General features: G+C 37.7%; 2 protein-coding genes, 1 long non-coding RNA gene and 1 pseudogene across 4 annotated transcripts; 1 reads left to right on the top strand and 3 right to left on the bottom strand.

Moving 5' to 3' along the window:
• LOC129900190 (P-loop NTPase domain-containing protein LPA1 homolog 1-like) lies at positions 1 to 3,171 on the bottom strand (annotated as a pseudogene).
• A 477-nt stretch (positions 3,172 to 3,648) lies between these two features.
• LOC129901603 (3-hydroxyacyl-[acyl-carrier-protein] dehydratase FERN, mitochondrial) lies at positions 3,649 to 6,460 on the top strand. Of its 2 annotated transcripts, none has more exons than XM_055976844.1 (4): positions 3,649 to 4,563; positions 5,199 to 5,529; positions 5,853 to 5,968; positions 6,053 to 6,460. In XM_055976844.1, the coding sequence occupies exons 2-4, from the start codon at positions 5,269 to 5,271 to the stop codon at positions 6,171 to 6,173; spliced, it is 498 nt and encodes a 165-aa protein (XP_055832819.1). In that variant the 5' UTR covers positions 3,649 to 4,563; positions 5,199 to 5,268; the 3' UTR covers positions 6,174 to 6,460. The 2 variants fall into 2 exon arrangements, with proteins under 2 accessions (XP_055832819.1, XP_055832818.1); XM_055976843.1 differs by lacking the exon at positions 3,649 to 4,563 and adding an exon at positions 4,705 to 5,015.
• A 348-nt stretch (positions 6,461 to 6,808) lies between these two features.
• On the bottom strand, positions 6,809 to 11,445 carry LOC129899837 (ruBisCO large subunit-binding protein subunit alpha-like). Its single transcript, XM_055974847.1, has 8 exons — positions 11,283 to 11,445; positions 10,973 to 11,159; positions 10,290 to 10,411; positions 9,938 to 10,145; positions 9,715 to 9,860; positions 9,137 to 9,443; positions 8,138 to 8,589; positions 6,809 to 7,300 (listed from the first exon to the last, which is right to left on the bottom strand). The coding sequence occupies exons 1-8, from the start codon at positions 11,337 to 11,339 to the stop codon at positions 7,010 to 7,012; spliced, it is 1,770 nt and encodes a 589-aa protein (XP_055830822.1). The 5' UTR covers positions 11,340 to 11,445; the 3' UTR covers positions 6,809 to 7,009.
• Positions 11,446 to 16,781: 5,336 nt separating this feature from the next.
• On the bottom strand, positions 16,782 to 19,207 carry LOC129901725 (uncharacterized). Its single transcript, XR_008769927.1, has 3 exons — positions 19,132 to 19,207; positions 18,592 to 18,668; positions 16,782 to 17,042 (listed from the first exon to the last, which is right to left on the bottom strand). It is a non-coding gene; the product is annotated as an uncharacterized LOC129901725 (long non-coding RNA).
• Positions 19,208 to 20,700: the final 1,493 nt, after the last annotated feature.

The following is a 20,700-nucleotide window of genomic DNA, read 5'->3' on the forward strand; positions in this document are numbered from 1 at the left end:
TCGGAAGAGCCCAGTGAGCTACATTTCAAAAATAAAAAAATAAAAAATAGACCTATTATCCTAATTGTGAATTATTCTTAATTTGACCTGAACTTTATGGATTTGAAGACTCATTAGCTAAAATGAAAGGCCTAAATCCGGACAATTATCTTCCCAAACAATTTAACTTCTATACATTACTCATGTTTAAATAAATACATTATACTATCAAATTATTCAAAATAATAACATAGGTAAACTACTAAAACAAGTTATTAGAATATATTAGTGACCTGCAAAAAAATTAATTATACCTTCCATCTATATAAATAAAATCTCTCGCAAATAATTTAACTTTTTATAACGACAATATGCTTTTACGGTCACAATTCCTCGACTTTCTACCACTTTTGAGAGTTATGCTTTATTTGATTTGGCAAGTCCTGCCTATATCTTTTTCTAATAAATCATGGAGCCACTCTCGACTAAATCGTCCGAGTCTGAAATTTAAAATTTAAACTATAAAAAAATAAACATTACGGTTAACATTCCGACGAAAAAGTGTATGAATTCGCTCCATGTCAATATCAAAGACTTTTCTTTTAGATTCTTAATCAGCCCTTTTCATTCCACTTGTTGCTAGATATTTATTACAATTAATTTTCCTCCATTGATTTATCACTTTAAAAAACTCACTCAAGTATGTATCTAAAATTAGATGCAATTTCCTCCCATTCCACTTTCCAAATGTCTTTTTTTTTTTCCCACGGAATTTCAGAAAACAAAACGTACAACCTTGAAAGAACCAACTGTCTCAATTAATACTTCCATGTACCACTACAACAAACGTAGCTTTCTTTCATCTGTATTCCTTTGATTTTTCTGCGTGTGTGTTTAATTTGGAGGGGGGTCACTCTTTTTAAAATCAACGATAAGCCACGTAACAAAATAGTCGATGTGAATGGTATCAAAGAGACATGAAAATATCCTTCTTTCTTTTTTTTTTTGTATTTTTGACATTTTACTTCCACAAATTAGTTAGAAATGAGTAACAACTTTAGGAAATGGAGGGGAGCTGGAGTAATTAATAGTACTACAATAGTGGCCCTTTTAAAAATTTGGTGATACATAAATATGATTCATGAGGTCCTTATAAAGAAATTTCATGGTACAGATAAGATCAAACTTAATTTATTTTCTGAGCCAAGAATTGATGGCAAAATTAGAAGCACGTATTTCCTATCAGGTGCAAGTTGCCTCTTTCTGCATAATAATAATAATAATGCGATACAATTATGAACAATTCTCCAAAATATCTAACTTTTTCTAGACAGTGACATGTTTTCATTTTAATGGAATATGCACTAGAATTCTTTTATGGAATGGTTTAGTTTAGTTAAGTTTTGATGTTACACCCTGGTGAAGTTTGTACTCAGCAAGCAATGTTTTAAAAGGCAAAATGGAGAGTCGTCTGAAACAAGGCACCATTTTTTACTCGACTCAATCTTATTATATTGCTTATCGTCATTATCATCAGTCAAATAACCAGTTTCCTCGGCAGGGAGCATGGAAAGATCATCACAGTTGTCATCTGATTTGGTAGATTCCTTATTTACTGAGCCTTCCAACTAGTGCCACACAAGTTTAGTAGGAAAGCAAAACTGAATTCTGTAGTACTAGTTAGCAAAAAAATTATTATACTGGATATTCCATCCACTGAGAGCCAGCACGGAAAGTATAATGATTCAAATGATAGAACGGGTTTGAAGGTATAAAATATTCAGTTAGAAAACCAAAATCTATGATCCAATTCGCTAAGACCACCTTCCATTTAGACAATATGCTACTAGGTGTTAATGTGGAATTCAAATTTGACATACCTCATCCGCAAGTCGTTTGGATCCATCATCACTAAGATCCTCATAACTGTACATCTCCGTTGGTTCATCAACCTCTTCATCACTATCAAGCATAAAATCTTCCTCTTTGAGCTGTAAAACGACAAACGCTCATCATAGTTATAAGCAGATGGATGGGAAAAAGAAACGAAGACATAAATATCAAGCAGCTAGGTTGATTCACACGAAACTTGCTTGTTACAATACTGTCTTAAAACACTCAGAATAGCTTTAGTCTTCATGAAAAAACCGATCATTGATTGCCAAACATACCTCCTTTACATGTCCCTCAGTAAACCTTGGTGGGCTATAACACGACGAATATCACCTGCTGCCATTGTCTGTGCGCTCACCCCTTGATTCAACAACACTACTAGCATGACTTGTAGCACCAGTATCACTGGGCCAAGCGCTGATCCCAAAATGGCAAAAGTGTAGATTGATAGGTTCAGCATTGCCAATTTGCAGAGGTCCATACATAGGTATTCTATTCCGCTCCAAAGTGAAGGATCTAAGATGGGCTTGCCATCGATACAACAGCAGCATATCCAATGTGATCCCACAAGTGGGGTCTGGAGGGCTTGCCATGGATACCTAATGTGTAAACTGGCCAAGCTTTTTCTACTGATCCATCATTATTCAAAAGAGCCATCAGTTTCCGAGAAGATTCATTCCTCTGAATCAGTTGAAACATCCCCTTAGAACCCACACAATTGACAGAACACTGCTTCCGGTATTCCTCATCAATGATTGCAACAGTATTCGTGGTTGGATCCATAAAGGAGTTCTCCTCCCAAGCTCCTCTGTAAACAGCTGAACACTGTGCCATGGATGGCTGCCGTACTTTTATCAACATTTGTGTTCTTAATCTTTGGAATCAAATGCTTGTTAGTTCGATCACACAGATATTCCTGGATTGTTCTGATGTTCTGAATATATTTAACATACTTGTATTTTGCAGGATTCAGAGTCATGTACTTTGAACGTACTGCAAACCGTTCTAAATGTATCCCCTCATTTGCAATGTAAACCATAAGGCGTGATTGACGTATGTTTCTTCATCAGCCCCATCTGCAGGTAAAGCAAATTGAAGCCAACTTAATATCTAGTGGGAGGAGTATTCCAGTTTAAAAGCCATATGCACAATTTTCAAAACTAACTCTCACTACAAATTAAGGCTCAAATGAACAACCTCCACAATGACCAATTATTTCCACTCTTCCCATGCAGTGATAAGTCGATCAAGACTTTTAATTACCATTTCATTCTGTGCCTTAAATCCTTCAACTGCCATTTATTTGGGTGTAATCAAGTCCCCGGCACCAGAGATCCTCTCCGGTGGAGATTTTCCAAATGTCACACCATTTAGGTCCAAATATTCCCCAGCATGGTATGTTAAAGCCCACACTAAAGGGTTTGGCTTTTCATCTACAAAACTCCTCATCATATGTCGAATGGAGTTAGTAGACACCACTGTTGTTATACCCAACCTGCTGCCCTGTACAGATAATTGTAGTAGTGAAATCATATATATTGCTCAGATTGAGCAACAAGTCAGTCCTCAAACTGGACAAACTTGGAAGAGAACTATATGTATACAAATGCATCAAAATTTATTTAGATGCAAATGCCGAAGCATAATTCAATCTAAAAGCATTTAGAAACAGGCTGGTACAACATGGGGACAGCTCTTTTTACTCTAATATCTACATCTGAACGTGGTAAGGGAGTATACTCCTGCGATACTTTCTGGATTCAATATCAACGAGTAAAACCAGTGAGAAAACAAAACAATCACAGACTACTCCTTGCTATGTTCTTTTAAAAAAAAGGAAATGAAAGTACACACCAAGTTAAAACTAATTTTTTTAGATGTGTACAGAGAAAAGCCAAGGTTAAGAGTAAATCAGACGAAGTAGATTTACCACAGCCACTAGTCCTGCATAATAACACGGTAACAAATTCTTTCCTTTCTCGGATCCTGAAACAAATGAATAAACCTAAGAAGAAAACAAAGAGAAAGGTATTAAAAAGAAAGATAGGAAAAAAGTGGCATCAACAATTAGCAATGATCTCAATTCAAAGCTGTGTAAGGTGTTAAATGTTGGATTTGAATGCTCCTCTGGTTTGAAATGCAACATGGACCGGTGTTGGAAGTTTCTTTGGCTAATGAAGCTTCTAAAGAATTCCTTTTGGTTGTCAACATGACAAAGAGGAACGAGAAGACGTTGTGGTCTCAGTATGACTCTACCCGAACCTTGAGAACAAGGTTCTTATTGAGGGCGGGAGAATTGTGCGATGACGTCAAATTACATTTTGGTAGCCTGGGAATAATCTATTAGGGTTCATTCTATTAAGTTGTCTCTGTATTTTCCAAGTTGCTTGGATAAATTCTGGAACCTCCCCTCCATTCTTAATTTCCTTGGATGATTTGATTACTAGTTTGGAGTAATTATAACTGTGTGAAGATGAACTCTTACATTAATGTATGTGATTACAGTTCTCCCTATCAACACTATTCCCTTCATTAAACCCATCTTCATCAAAATAAGCCTAATCTTCCAATACAAAATATGATGGGAGTACCTCGAGCGCATGACGAGATTTGCAGAGCGTTCGGCACTTTCCACGCATTTGGATTGATTCTCTATAGCACGTAACCACACGGGATGCCGGGAGATAAACTGTATTTTTTGTTTTCCTTTAAAAATTTCATATTTGAAATTATCGTCAAAATTAAATTGCTTGATTCTCAAAATTCAAATGCACATAAATTGAATTTTTTTTTGATACATTAAGAAAATAGTGAGGCATATAAAGAACTGAATGTTTTCACAATTTTTTTTACAACTAAACTAATCACTTTTTTCATACATTAAAAATTGGAGTATTTCAGTTACTCGGTGCATATACTAAACTGATTATTTTTCCGTAAAAATACAAAGGGGCTTATAAGTCAAGAAGGCCTAAGTTAGAAATTAAGCCTTATATTTTTTAATTTAATTATTTTTATCATTGTATCTTAAAACCAAATGAGAATTTTTATAATATACCCAGAAACTCTAATGCTATAAAGTTATTTTGGAGTTGAAACATTAATGATCATTTTCTGAGCTAGCTGTTGGTACGGTGAGTTAGGTATATTCCAAGCCTCAGACTGCACACAATCTGTTTGATGATTTGTTTCAAAGAGCCCTCAGATTTATATACCTCTTAATTGCTCTTTCTCTGTTCGTGTTTAACAAAATCTTTGAGTTGATTCAATTAACCGCATTCCGAGTTCTTGTTTCCGACTTATTATCATTTGAACTCTATCTACAGGTTTAGGTTGGTACCCGGCTTTACCCTATTGAGAAGACGATTTGTCTATTGTCTTTGAAGTTTGAGGAAGATGCTTATAAAACGTCTCTTTTCATCTTCATACGCCTTTTCCTCATTGTCCACTTCTCCGAATTTGTTTAAAATCGGAAGCATTTTGAAGCAAGCTAGGACATTTACAGATGATGATGTTCTTGGGTATTCTAAACTGACGCACGACGCCAATCCATTGCACTTTGATGCTGAATTCGCCAAGAATGCTGGTTTCAATGACTGCATTATTCCTGGGATGCTTGTTGCTTCCTTATTTCCCAGGATTATTGCTGCCCATTTTGTAAGTTTTAGACTCCTTTATCATGTCACTTTGTTTCAGATTTCATCAGACTTGTTTTAAGAGTGGATTGTTTAATCTAGAAGTTGATGTAAATAATCTGTTAAAACTACAACGTTCAACCATTCGTGTATCTAGTACTGGCAAAATGAACCCATACAACCTGTCTAACCCGCCCATACTTTAAATCTAATACTGTGTTATATTTGTTAAAAGTAGCTAAATATGATGTATTGTTGAATGGGGAAGGTGCTATTTAGGTCTAGTTTTATGTTGGACAATTGGTCAGTGTAAATCTAACTCTTGTTCTTTGGTAATTTCTCCAGCCAGGAGCTATATATGTTTCACAAACCTTGCACTTCAAATTGCCTGTTTATATAGGAGACGAGATCATTGCTGAGGTACAGGCAGTAAGCATTAGACAAATAAAAAACAAGTACATGTAAGTACCTCTTGGTTGAAGATTGGTACCAAGATAAAATCCATATTTTGTAGTGCCTGAATTGTGTTGCTCTTTGTGGTCCAGAGCAAAACTGTCAACAAAATGTATCAAATGCGATGGTCCTCTGGTTATAGATGGTGAAGCAACAGCAATGTTGCCATCTCTGGTCATGGAACCACCAAACTTGGCAAGTGTTTCCAGTTAATCCGTGACACCTTTGCTTGTCAGCAAAAGCAATCTAGAGCTGGACGAGCTTCTCTTAAGAAATACAAAGGGAATATCCCAGAAAATTGCTATCCTGGATAGTTAGCAAATGTTGATACGTTGTTCTTAAACATCAAAGTTACATTTGATTGCGGCACTTGGTGCCAAACTATGTCCTTGCACTAACACTTTTTCATTTGAGCTGGAAAATCTTTATGGGGTATTGAATTTCGATTCCTGTCTGCTGAAAATGTTAGTAATTCCTTAAACATACCACGAAATGAAAAGTAAGAAACTATACGATTTTGAGGCTGATTCCATCAATAGAGATATATTTTGCGTAAATAGTTACTTAAATCATATTAACTAATATGCATTTTCACATGAATTTAGTATTTAATTATGTCCAGTTAACAACAAAGAGCTACTCCTAACTAGAGAAAAAATTGACAAAAAGTTTGCAAAACATGTCTTGTACACTTTTAACAATTCACTTGCAGAGGTGATCAACTTGAAATTTTGAAGCTCCTATCTTCTATCTTTTACTTCCAAACTCTAAATTCCCTTTATTTCATGTACTGTCAATGATTAAACAAGTAAACCACAGAAGAAACAATTCATAAACTCCACAGAAAGGAACGTGAATAACTTAAAAGTTCATTAATCTTAGAGGGAATATGTTTACAGCTAGTCCCAGCACCAATGTACTTTTTATCTGAGCTCACATTACAGCTAGAGAACCAGCTGAAAATAACATGGCCTTCTCTTTTAGTCCTTCAAGCATGATCAACTCTCACCTTTGTCCTAAGTGCCTGACTACTACTGTATAATTATCAGTTACATCATGGGAAATCCTTGTGGAGGAGCAAATGCAGGTGCATTAGGCATTTTCTTGTCCACGACAATCGCCTGTGTAGTGAGTACCATTCCAGCAACTGAAGCTGCATTCTGCAAGGCACATCTTGTTACCATGGCTGGATCAATGATACCAGCCTCTACTAAATCCTCATACTTGTCAGTCATTGCATTATAACCCATCTTCCATTTGCTAGCCTTTATCTTCTCCACTACTACTTCCCCTTCAACCCCAGCATTCTGAGCTATCAAAGATGCTGGAGCTACTAATGCCTGCAACAACAATTAAACTTTAAAAAAGAAAGAAGAAAAAGAAGACGAAACAAGAAATCTATATTGCTTTTGGTAAGAGATTCATCCAAATGCACACTGTTCAATAGGGCTTCACTAGTCACAAGCTTTTCCTTTAGCACATGATTTTTGTCCAATAAGCAATCATAATATAGGCCAAGAAAAATTCTAAAAGATTTTTTTTTTTTTTTTTTTTTTTTTTTTTTTTTGCAGCCCGGTGCACTAAAGCTCCCGCTATGCGCGGGGTCCGGGGAAGGGCCTGACCATGGTACGCTACTATATATGCAGAAAGTGTTCTGTACATTTATGTTTAATTGGACCTTGTCCTGTGTTATCACTGCTTTCCCATTCCCAAATTCAAATGATACCACCCGAAGTCAGCATCTGCTGTTCAGAATATGTTTCCAATAAGATTGTCCTAAAAGTTAGCTCAGCCCCTAATACATTGCAAGTTCTTGATCCTTCCACCAACAGATAAGTGTCATGGTCGGAAGTTAGCTACCCCTCTCAGTATTAGCATTATAGTACAATCCATTTTGCTAAAGAAAAGTTGCTAGTGCCTACTAAGTCAAGTGATACTGTTCAGCTGATTCTCTAGCACAGAAAACAAAAAACCCGAATTTTTCCAATCAAACAGATTATGACTTGAACTTCTAGAGTACGGTAATTAGCTCACCAATCAATTATATTGGGAATGTTTACATTACCATAAAAGACTTACCAAGGTGCCATAATAACAATTTAATAGGTAGCATACTCACAAAAATAAAACAAATAATGAGAGAACTTCTTGATTGAAGTAACTTGGACATTGTTTACCTTCTGCACAATGTCAGCGCCCAACTTCTCATCAGGATCTTCAAGATTGTCCTTAATGGCATGTACATAATTTGATAGATGAACCAATGCAGCACCACCACCAGGTACGATTCCCTCTTCAATTGCAGCAAAAGTTGCATTTTTTGCATCCTCAATTCTAAGCTTGCGGTCCTCAAGCTCAGCTTCTGTTGCAGCTCCAACCTTTATGACAGCAACACCTCCAGACAACTTTGCAATTCTCTCAGCAAGTTTCTCGGAGTCAGATACTGATTCTGTCTTGTCCAACTCCTTTTTAATCTGAGAAATCCTAGCCTGTATCTCGTCCTTCGACGCATCATCAGCAAGGATGGTTGTTGAGTCCTTGGTGATAGTCACCTTTCTAGCAAAACCTAGTGCTTCGACCGGGGTATTCTCAACAAGCATACACAAATCAGCTGCCTGGTACTCGGCTCCTGAAAGTATATACAATCAGAACTTCATGAAATGTTCCCTTGTAAGGTAGATGCATTTGAGACTAGAGACACGATGCTTGATGCAAGAATTCAGTCTACTATTGAATAAAAGGAGAAAGGATAGTAGCAGTAAGGGGATTCTCTTAAAACAGAATTGCTAAATTATGCACTATCTAAGAATTCTACTGGCTTAACATCCCACCAGTATCGGATATAACTTCCTTCCCCCTTTTCTCCTCAAACACACATCCAAAATAGAAAATAAGAGAGGAAAAAAACATTTTTTTTGAAGACTGTACTATGGTTCCTCCATTTATATAGTTCAAGACTATGCTTTCACTTTCTTTTTTTACTTTTAAGATTATTCTAAAGACATCTAATCATACCAGAATGACGCTAACATTTACAAATGAACATCCCCGTTGGACAAATGCCTTCAATATATGCCTGACAAAACACAGACAGCTTCCAAACAAGTCTACTCTAACCAATATACTATTATCACTTTGTGGGAAGTGGTACAATTCGGTCAGGCAATTTCAACCACCTGTTACAATGGCAATATCTTGGAGAAGAGCCTTCCTCCTTTGACCAAAACCAGGTGCTCTGATGGCAGCAACATTCAGTATACCTCGCAGCTTGTTCACAATAAGAGTAGCCAAAGCTTCTCCAGTTACGTCTCCAGCAATAATGAGTAGAGGGGCTCGTAATTGAGTTGCCTTCTCCAAGAGAGGCATAATATCCTTGATTGCTGATATATCATGATCTGTAACCAACACTCGAGCATTCTCAAATTCAACAATTAATTTCTCCTGATTGGTGATGAATTGTGGGGAAATATATCCCTTATCAATCTGCAAACACAACGGAGCAAAGTTAGTGTTACCATATATTACAGGCAGTGCAAGAACCATAGTGGGGTTTGTGGGTTCAACAGAAGTACAGAACCCACAGTTTCTGTCTCAAACCCTATGTAAGTACATGATAACCAAGTACTACTTAGAGTTAGATATATATTTTGCAACCCACATTCTCAACTCAGAACCCGCGACATCTAAACCTTGGATCTCCAACCAAATAGGAAAAAGATGTAGAGAATACATTTTCGGTTATTTAGGTACATACCTCCATCCCTTCTTCAACACGTACAGTTGTTTCAAAGGAAGAGGATGACTCAATCGATAGAACACCATCAGGACCAACTTTGTCAATTGCATCAGCAATCATGGTTCCGATGTCATCATCATTTCCAGCAGAGATAGAAGCAATAGCTGTTGGGAAGACAATTATTTGCAAAATACTTATTGCCATCCATTGTAGCAGTAACAAAAGAAGGAAAATTAATTACCTTTGATGTCATCACGACCTTTAACAGGCCTAGCCCTCCGTTCTAGCATTGCAATCAAAGCATTAACAGTTTTGTCAATGCCCTTCTTCAGAGAGACTGGATTTGCACCAGATGTAACACATAAAAGACCAAGTTTAATGATTTCCCGGGCAAGAACTGATGCAGTTGTTGTCCCGTCACCAGCAGCATCATTGGTTAGGCTTGCAACCTTCACCATAAATTCTGAAGTTTCAGTACACAAAGCAAGGAATATGATAAATGTGACAATCGTTCTCTGACTGTCTGTCTTTAGAGCAATTAATCAGATAAAGGACAGATTTAGCAATGATCTTCACAGAAGAAAATGTCCAACCTCTCTGATAAGGGTGGCGCCTGCGTTTTCCATGGCATCAGCTAGCTCTATGGCTCGAGCAATTGTGACTCCATCATTAACTACTTTCGGGATATCATAGTCGTCTAAAACCACATTCCTCCCTATAGGAAAGTAACAGGTCATCAAGAGTCATATGAACCAAGAATTACAAAAGCATCATAACAGGTTTAATCAAATAGATGGCTGATTTTAAAAGCATCATAACTGGGAAAGTTATTTTCCTTACCATTATCTTGAATTTAAACTTCATATGCACTTGTTTCAACTAACACTAAGACATTATTATTAATCTCTAACACTCAAAATTTCATCAAAGTCACTCTCTGATTTTCTAAGTATTATGATTAATCTTGAATACACCTTTTTTCCTAACCAAACACCCACGGAAAAATGACTTCACTCATCGCAAAGACACTCTACATCAAAAACCCAAATTAATCTGGTGGTTATATGAATCTACTGTAAAAAAAAACATTCATCATAGCTTGAATATCTTTATTCTTGCCATCAACCTTGCTGGCAATACTCTTTTATCCGACTTCGAAACCGGGTGCACTTTGCAGGCAGAGATGGTTTAAAGCTTCCAATATCCATAAACAAAATAAAAAAGAAAACTTCCATTGATCTGGAAGATAATCAAAGATTAAGCATAGGAAACATACCCCTAGGACCAAGAGTGATACCAATAACATTAACAAGCTTATCAATTCCAGCCTGAAGGGCAGCTCTTGATTTCTGGTCAAATGCAATATCTTTAGCATTCGCCCTTACTACTAATCGGCTCTTTGAAGTCTTATTATTGAGTTTCTGGCCCTGCAATTGATTCACCCTTCTTCCTTTCAACCCCACCTACATTAACACCCCATTAGACCAAAAAACAGTTAAAGATCACAACTTTAAGCAGATCTCAACAAATAAGAAAAAGATCACATTAAGTATAAAGATCTCAACAAATAAGATGAGAAAATGTACTTGTTTAGAGGAAGAAGGAAGAATAGAGGCAGTGGAGATCCCATTTGCGGATGCCATTATCACAACAAAGTGTATACTGAAAGAGGGTTTAAGCAGCTGCTTTGATATTCTTCTACTAGGAGTTCGGTGGGGTTTTGGACAGAGCACAAAGGTTAGGTAGGAATAATAATATTTGAAAATACAGAGATGGCAGTCTAAGGGACAGAGACTTTGTGTTGGGAGATTTAGAATATACAGGAGGCATCGCGATTTTGGGTATTGCAGGAGTATTAAGGTCGAGGAGGTTAAGAGTGTCGTTCGTAGGATGCGCTGGGGAAGAGCAACCGGACCTGACGAGATTCTTGGGAAATTTTGGAAGAGCACGAGCTCGGTAGGTTTGGAGTGATTGACTAGGTTATTTAATGTCATCTTTAAAACGGCAACGATGCCCGAAGAATGGAGGTCGAGCGTAATGATCCCTCTATACAAAAACAAAGGGGATATCCAGAGTTGCAACAACTATAGAGTTATTAAGCTACTAAGCCATACTATGAAACTGTGGGAAAGAGTGGTAGAGATGAGTGTGAGGAGAGACGTGTCTATTTCAGAGAACCAGTTTGAATTTATGCCGGGACGATCAACTACAGAAGTCATCCATTTTATGAGGAGACTGGTGGAGCAGCATAGGGAGAGGAAGAGAGATTTGCATATAATATTCATCGACCTAGAAAAAGGCTTATGATAAAGTCCCAAGAGAAATACTATGGACATGTTTGGAGGCTAAAGGTGTACCTGTGGCATACATTAGGGTGATCAAGGACATGTACGAGGGAGCCAAAACCAGGGTAAGGACAGTAGGAGGGGACTCAGAGCACTTTCCAGTGGTGATGGGGTTGCATCAAGGATCAGCTCTTAGTCCTTTTTTATTTGCCTTAGTGATAGATGGATTGACGCGACAAATTCAAGATGCGGTGCCATGGTGTATGCTTTTCGCGGATGACATAGTCCTGATCGATGAGACTCGCCGCGGAGTTAACGCTAAGCTGGAGGATTGGAGACATACCTTGGAGTCTAAAGGGTTTAAGTTGAGTAGGACAAAGACAGAGTACTTAGAGTGCAAGTTCAGTGAGACACCTCAGGAGGTTGGCATTGAAGTTAGGCTTGGTGCTCAGGCCATCCAAAAGAGAAGTAGTTGCAAGTATCTTGGGTCTATCATGCAAGGCAGTGGGGAGATTGACGATGATGTCACACATCATATTGGGGTAGGGTGGATGAAATGGAGGCTCGCTTCCGGAGTGCTATGTGACAAGAATGTGCCACCAAAACTTAAGGGCAAGTTCTACAAAGTGGTGGTTAGACCGGCTATGTTGTATGGGGCGGAGTGTTGGCCAGTTAAGACTTCTCACATTCAAAAGATAAAAGTTGCTGAGATGAGAATGATGAGATGGATGTGTGGGCACACCAGGAGCGACAGGATTAGAAATGAGGCTATTCGGGACAAGGTAGGAGTGGCCTCGGTGGAAGACAAGATGCGAGAAATACAACTGAGATGGTATGGACATGTGAAGAGGAGAGACACAGATGCCCCAGTGCGGAGGTGTGAGAGGCTGGCCATGGATGGTTACAGAAGAGGTAGGGGTAGGCCGAAGAAGTATTGGGGAGAGGTGATTAGACAGGACATGGCGCAGTTACAGCTTACGGAGGACATGACCTTAGATAGGAGGGTGTGGAGGACCCACATTAGGGTAGAATGCTAGTTCATAGTCTCGTTATTCTTCTCTATTCATAGGCGTAGTAGCGCATTTCGATTTCTTGCGCTTTAACTTCTGATTTCTGTTATTTCTGTTATTATTTATTACTTTCTATGCTTTGATTACTCTATTTTACCTGTGACGCTATTATTATTTATTTAATCGTTATTTGTTATTTGTATTTATTTATTTGTATTTATTTATTATCTATTTGTTATTTGCTTGTTGTTTTTCTCATAAAGCTTTTAATTTCCTATTCTTATCTAATATTTTTTTATGCATTTATGCTTTTACTGAGTCGAGGGTCTCCAGGAAACAGCCGTCCTACCTTGGTAGGAGTAAGGTCTGCGTACATTCTACCCTCCCCAGACCCCATGTTGTGGGATTTCACTGGGTTGTTGTTGTTGTTGTTGTAATGTTGTATATGAACATTCTCGTGAAATTAGTTATTCAAGTTTAATTCAGACATGTTATAAAATAAATTAACTTAACAATTTATTAAGAAAAAAGAATAATAAGAGAATGAGAGAATTTTTTGTGTTTCCTTTCATTCTGCGTCTTATTTATAGGCAGAAGATAATAATTGAGGAAGGGGACAATGCAGGAAGAAAAGGAAAGAAAATGAAGCAGAGGAAAGAAGAGAAAAAGGTAAAGTAAAAAAAAGAAAGGGATATCGCGACATTCACTTTCTTTTACAATACTCTCCCTTGGATGTCCATAAATAAAAATTCTAGTGAAAGAACAAATATATATAGTTATTCTGAACCCCATAGATATCGTGCCTTATTAAAACCTTATTAGGAAAAATTCAGTGGCAAAAAGCCTAATAAAAGAAAAAGAGTAGACAAATCTGGTAATACGCCTTGATTGTTGCCCCATTAAAAACCTTACCAGGAAAACCCAATGGAACAAAACCATGGTTAAGAGAAAAAGAGTAGAGCGCATATTTTACTCTCCCTGATGAAAACTTCATTTGATATTTGGAGACGACGCATTCCAACCTTATACCTTAGATTCTCAAAAATTGATGCTAGTAATGCCTTTGTGAATAAATCTGCAAGATTATCACTTGAACGAACTTGTTGTACATCAGTATCACTATTCTTCTAAAAATTATGTGTGAAGAATAATTTTGGTGAAATATGTTTCGTTCTGTTTTTTTTTATGAAGCCACCTTTAAATTGAGTTATGCACGCGGCATTGTCTTCGAATATAACTATGGGTACTTTGACATCACTTTCCAGGTCACATCTTTCTTTGATGAATTGTATCATCGATCTCAACCACACACATTCTCTACTTGCTTCATGAATTGCTATTAATTCAGCATGATTTGAAGAAGTAGCAATAATAGACTACTTTGTAGATCGACATGATATAGTAGTTCCTCCATGTGTAAATAGATAGTCTATTTGAGATCGAGCTTTATGTGGGTCTGATAAATAACCGGTATCTTTATAACTAATAGGGCCTGCACAATCTTTGTTAGTATAAAACAAACTCATATCAATGGTACCTTTTAGGTATCGCAAAATATGTTTGATACTGTTCTAATGCCTTCGCGTTGGGGATGAACTATACCTTGCGAGCAAATTAACAAAGAATGTTATATCAGGTCTAGTTGCGTTAGCAAGGTACATAAGTGCACCAATAGCAATGAGATGATACTTCAGGACCAAGAAATTCTTCATCCTCTTCTAGAGGTCGAAATAAATCTTTTCCACTTCAAGTGATCGAACAACCATTGAAGTACTTAATGGATGTGCTTTGTCCATGTAAAATCATTTTAAGATTTTCTCAGTGTAGGCAGATTGGTGGACAAAGACCGCGTCTGCTAAATGTTCAATTTGCAGACCTAGACAAAGTTGTCTTTCCAAGGTCTTTCGTCTCAAATTCTTTTTTTAGATATTCAATCGCCTTTTGGACCTCTTCAGGGGTTCCAATGAGATTTATGTCATCAACATAAACGGCGAGTATAACAAACTCTGATTTCGTTTTTTTAATAAAAGCATATGGACAAATGATATCGTTTAGATAACATTCATTTATCAAGTACTCATTAAAGCGATTATATTACATACGCCTCGATTGTTTCAGACCATATCATGATCTTTGCAGTTTCATAAAGTACATCTCCCAAGACTTAGTACATGCTTCAGGAAATTTTAATCCTTTTGAGATTTTCATGTAAATTTCATTATCAAGTGAACCATAAAGGTAAGTTGTAACTACATCCATTAGATGTATTTCAAGCTTTTTATGTATAGCTAAACTGATGAGATATCAAATGTTATTCCATTCATAACAGGTGAATATGTTTCTTTATAGTTGACATAGGGTCTCTGAGAGAATCCTTGTGCAACAAGGCGTGCCTTGTATCTTACAATTTCATTTCTCTCATTTCGTGTTCGCATAAAAACCAATTTATAGCCAACTGGTTTTACACCTTCAGGGATTTGGACTACAGGTTCAAAAACCTCACGTTTAGCAAGTGAGTTTAATTCTGATTGAATTGCCTTTTGCCATTCTGGCCAATCATATCTACGTCGATATTCTTCAATAGAATTAGGCTCAAGACTTTCACTATCTTGTATGAGGTTAATTGCAATATTATATGCAAAAATATTATCCACCGTAATTTTTGATCGATTTAAATTTATCTCATCACCGGTAGAACTTATTGAAAATTCTTCATTCACTTAAGTCTCGGGTTTACTGATTTCTTCAGGAATATTAGGATTACTCAAATCTTGACCTTCTTCGGAGGTTTCTTTTGTAGTATTATTTTTGTTATTCCTTACGCTTCTCTTTCTATGATTTTTATCATTTGAACCCAATGGTCTACCATGCTTCAGGCGTGTTTGAGATTCAAAAGCGATGATACTAGTCGATGGTCCTTTTGAAACATCAATCCGGATAGACGCATTCACTGTAGGGATATGTGACTTAGTTATCCGTTTCAAATCAGTAAAGGCATCTGTCATTTTATTTGCTATGTTCTGTAAGTAGATGATCTTCTGGACCTCTTGCGCACATATACGGGTACGTGGATCAAAATAAGATACTGATAAAACCTTTCACGCAATTTTTCTTGTAGGGTCTTTTTTCTCTTTCCCTAATGACGGGAAAATTATTTTATCAAACCGACAATCTACAAATCGAGCAGTAAATAAGTCTTCTGTCAACGGTTCAAGGTAGCAAATCATGGAGGGTGAGTCAAACCCAACATATATGTCTAACCTTCGTTAAGGGCTCATTTTTGTACGTTGTGGTGGTGCTACAGGCACATATACTGCACAACCAAAAATTCGTAGATGGATTATATTTGACTCATGACCAAATATTAATTGTAACGAAGAGTGTTTATTATAATGTATTGGTCTAAGATGTACAAGTGCTACTACATGTAAGATAGCATGACCCCAAATAGTAATTGACAATTTTGTTTTCATTAGTAGATGTCTGGCTATCTATTGTAGACGCTTAATAAATGACTCTGCAAGGCCATTTTGAGTATGAACACAAGCAACAAGATGTTTAATTTTTATCTCATTTGATAAGCAATAATCATCAAAAGCTTGAGATGTAAATTCTCCAGCATTATCAATGTCACAACCTAATTTCGTAAGTCATGATGACACCTACTATAACCCTCTAGTAGGTAAGCCAACCCGTCAACCCGGAACTTCAAGTAATGTGTTTGAAGGCAAAAACTATATAAGAGCATTGAATTATAAAAGTAAACAGAATTAATAAGCGGAAGTAAACCAAAACATGTTTTAAATAACTAAAGATCCCTCCCAGAACCTGGAAGTCACAAGTACAGAGCTGCTACAAAATAAAATACGAGTACAAGTCCCGAAAGTGGACCGGACATATATACAACAACTGGCTAGTCTCAAAAGGCAAAAGACGGGCCATCCATTCTGAAGGAGACAGAAGTGATCCAAAAACGCCAAGTTATCACCCTAGTCTCCGAATCTGACTGCAACAAGCTCGATCTATTCGTGACAGTAGCTGGTGCTTGGTCCTGCATCACGAAAATAGATGCAGAGTGTAGTATGAGTACCAAGACAACAGGTACCCAGTAGGCATCATAGGCCGACTGAGCAGAAAAGGTGAAAACAATATGAAAAAGAGAAATAAGCCTAAATAGAAATCAACATAAGCATCTAAAGTGAAAAGAGTACTATCTACGAGAGCTACAGCTAACTATACCCAACTGGGCCCCCATAAGCCCAGCCGGGACACTCGTGCGCAAGTTAAATAAAAACTCGGATGAACCCCCATAAGTCCGCCGAGTACACAGAATAGCTACAACTGCCAAGGTTAGGAACCAAGAATCTGCGATGTTAGGAGCCGAAGTATTATATCATTTCCAAACCCAGAATCTCTAAGAGTCAATCGATCTAATGGTGACTTAGGGGTCGAGGCTGGGACTGGGACCCAGATGCTCGCCCGAATATTCAAAGTGACCAAGGCCGGGACTGGGTACCCGGATGCTTGCCATAATACATAAGTGCAGGATTGGATACCCGTATGCTCGCTGTAATACATCGGTGCGGTCGAGGCCGGGACTGTGTACCCGGATGCTCGCCGTAATACATCGGTATGATCGAGGCCAGGACTGGATACCCGGATGCTCGTCATACTAGCAAGTCGGCGGAGGCCAGGACTGAGTACCCGGATGCTCCCCGATAATTCAGAACGGAGGCCGGGACTGGGTACCCGGATGCTCATAGATAATTTATCCCATGGTTTCGAATATATCCTTTCCAACTAATCAACAACAGTACCGAGAATTTCCTCCCCAATGTGTCAACTGATATGCCGCCAAAACTTGAACCGGAGCCGAAGCCAAATGATCACGAATTCTAGTATTGCCAAAGCATCTCAAAAGTTATGACTATACTGAGTTATGGGTGTGAGTGTTATTAAGAGCAAGGGTATCGCCTAGCTAAGGCCAACTACTAGGCACTAGCCCGCTACACCATTCTACAGGGATCTAAGTCCACCGGAGCGACGCCGGGCATATAAAGCAAGTTTACATCCTAAACTAAGGCCAACATACTCCACAGTATCAACAACATGCTCATTCAACTCTCCTTATAATACTAACAAATAACGATAAGATACACATGCTTCTAAATACCTGAAAAACCTGATAACAAGCCTAAAGCATGATTTCTAACACCTATACTAAGGCCAACATACTCCACAGTATCAACAACATGCTCCTTCAACTCTCCTTATAATACTAACAAATAACGATAAGATACACATGCTTCTAAATACCTGAAAAACCTGATAACAAGCCTAAAGCATAATTTCTAACACCTATACTAAGGCCAACATACTCCACAGTATCAACAACATGCTCATTCAACTCTCCTTATAATACTAACAAATAACGACAAGATACATCTGCTTCTAAATACCCGAAAAACCCCATAACAAGCCTAAAACATGATTTCTAACACCTGAGATATACAATTAAACTACCCAACCAAAATCCCAACTATTTCAACATGCTTTCACACATTCCAAATCAATCTAAAGAAAGGTAAACCGTAGCCTACCTGTAGGCTAAACACGCGAGCTTCAAATCACTGTGCTGGAGCTTTTCCCTTTCGAACGACCTCGGAACGCTGCCAAACTGTCAAAAATAGAACCACAACGTCGATACGGTCGTTTAGACACTAATTTCATAATTTTTGGAAATAGACCAATTTTTGGGTCGAAAACGGGAATTGTGGGACCCACATACGAAATTCCGGATTTGACCCCTAAAACAGGTTCTAAACGTCACCCCAAGCACACAAATCAGATTTATAACATAATTCGGAGTGGAAAATTACGTAAGACGATCAAAAATCAATTCCCACATTTTTAAACTAAGAAAACGATATAAGACAGCCTCTTTACACGCCGATTTCTCAAAAACGAAAATCTGTCAATCAAAACAAATTATACCATGACGTTCCTTGCGAAAAAAACCACAATCTAGCCTCAAGAATCACTCAAAACGGAGTTATATTGACAAAGATACACTCTTTCAAAATTCAATAAAATTTCATTCCGAAAATCACTAAATCTGCAGCTAAAAATCAATTTATTACCTCGAACGACGTGCCAAAAACAGATTCTGAAACTTCCACGATGTTCTCCTTAAATTTCCACGCAAGATAGCCTCTGGAATCACCCAAATCGGATTTATATTGGTCAAGAAATAACTTGTCAAAGTTATTCAAAAATCCATTCCGGAAATGGACACTGCTGCAAATAATATCACGATTTTTACCTGAATCGAATGCTCCAAATCAGTTTCTAAGCTCCCCAATGCGTTCTCCACGAAAAATCTCACAATTTTGCCTTTTGAATCACCCAATTTAGAGCTCTAGAACTCAAGAAATGAGGGTTCAAAGTTGAGAGAAAAATCTGAAAATCTGGTGCAAAATCTGCGCTATTGCACCAGATTTTTCTGGTTTTCCATTATTTAAAGTCTCCGAATGGACCCTCGGAATTCGTTCGGAATCCGATAAAAATAAACCAGATATGCTACCCTACTAAATTCGATATTCCGGACTCAATGGCGCATTCAAAATTTCCATACGAGATCATTTTAATAAAAAGTGGGTCCCACACCCAAGAATCATTTTAAGTGATATTCCACAACGGGCCTCGATATTAGTCCGGAAGCCTCAAAAAGCGAACGAAGGGTCGTTCTAGACCAAAATCAACATTTTGGAACTAACCGCGCTGTCAGAATTTTTATTCGAGCGCATTTTCCAAGAATGTTGACCAAAGTCAACTATAGGCTAAGTTTCAAAGTCAAAAGCGCCAAATAGCCTCAAACTCGTATCGATTGACTCGATAGTCATTCTAACAGAGCTACTAGCCTAATTTGGTTATTCCAGAGCTGATGGAACTATCAGAATTTGAATTCAAGATTTCGTTAGCCCAAAACTCAAAAAGTCACAACTAAACTAACTTAGGCCTTTAAAATACCAAAATGGATTCGGGACCTCTAAAAATTCAACCAACACTTCTTCTAGACCAAAAACCATCTCCTGAATCCAAGGGAGTTGTCGGAATTCCATTCCGACATCGGAACTCCAAAAGTTGACCAAAGTCAAACCTTGGCTTAAAGTTTCTTTCAAATTCTCAACTCAAGGCCTCAAATCTTCGTTACAGCTCCAAAACTGATTCCGTAAAGTCTCCTAAGCCTATTTCGATATTTCGGAGCTGCTGGAATCGACAGAATTCCATTCTGAGACTCGTAGCTTCAATTGACCCCAAATACCACTTTTTAACACTTAAAGCTTATGAAACTCATAATTTCCAAGGACTTAACTTTTCATAGGATTTTCTAAAAATCAACACCCGGTAACAATTAGAAATGACTCGGGGTATCTTAAGGGAGGGGTAAAATGGTCATTTTACAAAAATTCCAAAAATGACCTTGAGGGTCATTACAATATCCACTACTAAAAGAACTTTCGTCCGCGAAAGTAAAAGTACAATCACTCTTTAGAGGCACGAAAGGACGAGGGTTTTGGACCTGCATGCTTTGCCTAAATTTTAGACACCCTCTCGAGTCGAACAACGCCATCACAGAACTTAGGCTGAGAAGAAAATCCTCAATTTCACTTCCAACTCCAAAAACTCCTTCAGAACTTTCTTGGGCT

The sequence above is a fragment of the Solanum dulcamara genome, chromosome 8, assembly GCF_947179165.1.
Source record: "Solanum dulcamara chromosome 8, daSolDulc1.2, whole genome shotgun sequence".
NCBI lineage: Eukaryota > Viridiplantae > Streptophyta > Magnoliopsida > Solanales > Solanaceae > Solanum > Solanum dulcamara.

Bases quoted from the DNA above. Each gene is read 5' to 3' on its own strand.
- LOC129901603 (XM_055976844.1), top strand. From the start codon at position 5,269: ATGCTTATAAAACGTCTCTTTTCATCTTCATACGCCTTTTCCTCATTG. The intron at 5,530-5,852 runs GTAAGTTTTAGA...TAATTTCTCCAG, and splicing joins GGATTATTGCTGCCCATTTT to CCAGGAGCTATATATGTTTC. The intron at 5,969-6,052 runs GTAAGTACCTCT...TTTGTGGTCCAG, and splicing joins CAAATAAAAAACAAGTACAT to AGCAAAACTGTCAACAAAAT.
- LOC129899837 (XM_055974847.1), bottom strand. From the start codon at position 11,339: ATGGCATCCGCAAATGGGATCTCCACTGCCTCTATTCTTCCTTCTTCC. The intron at 9,861-9,937 runs GTAATTAATTTT...TCTTCCCAACAG, and splicing joins AGGTCGTGATGACATCAAAG to CTATTGCTTCTATCTCTGCT. The intron at 7,301-8,137 runs GTAAACAATGTC...TTGTTGTTGCAG, and splicing joins GCGCTGACATTGTGCAGAAG to GCATTAGTAGCTCCAGCATC.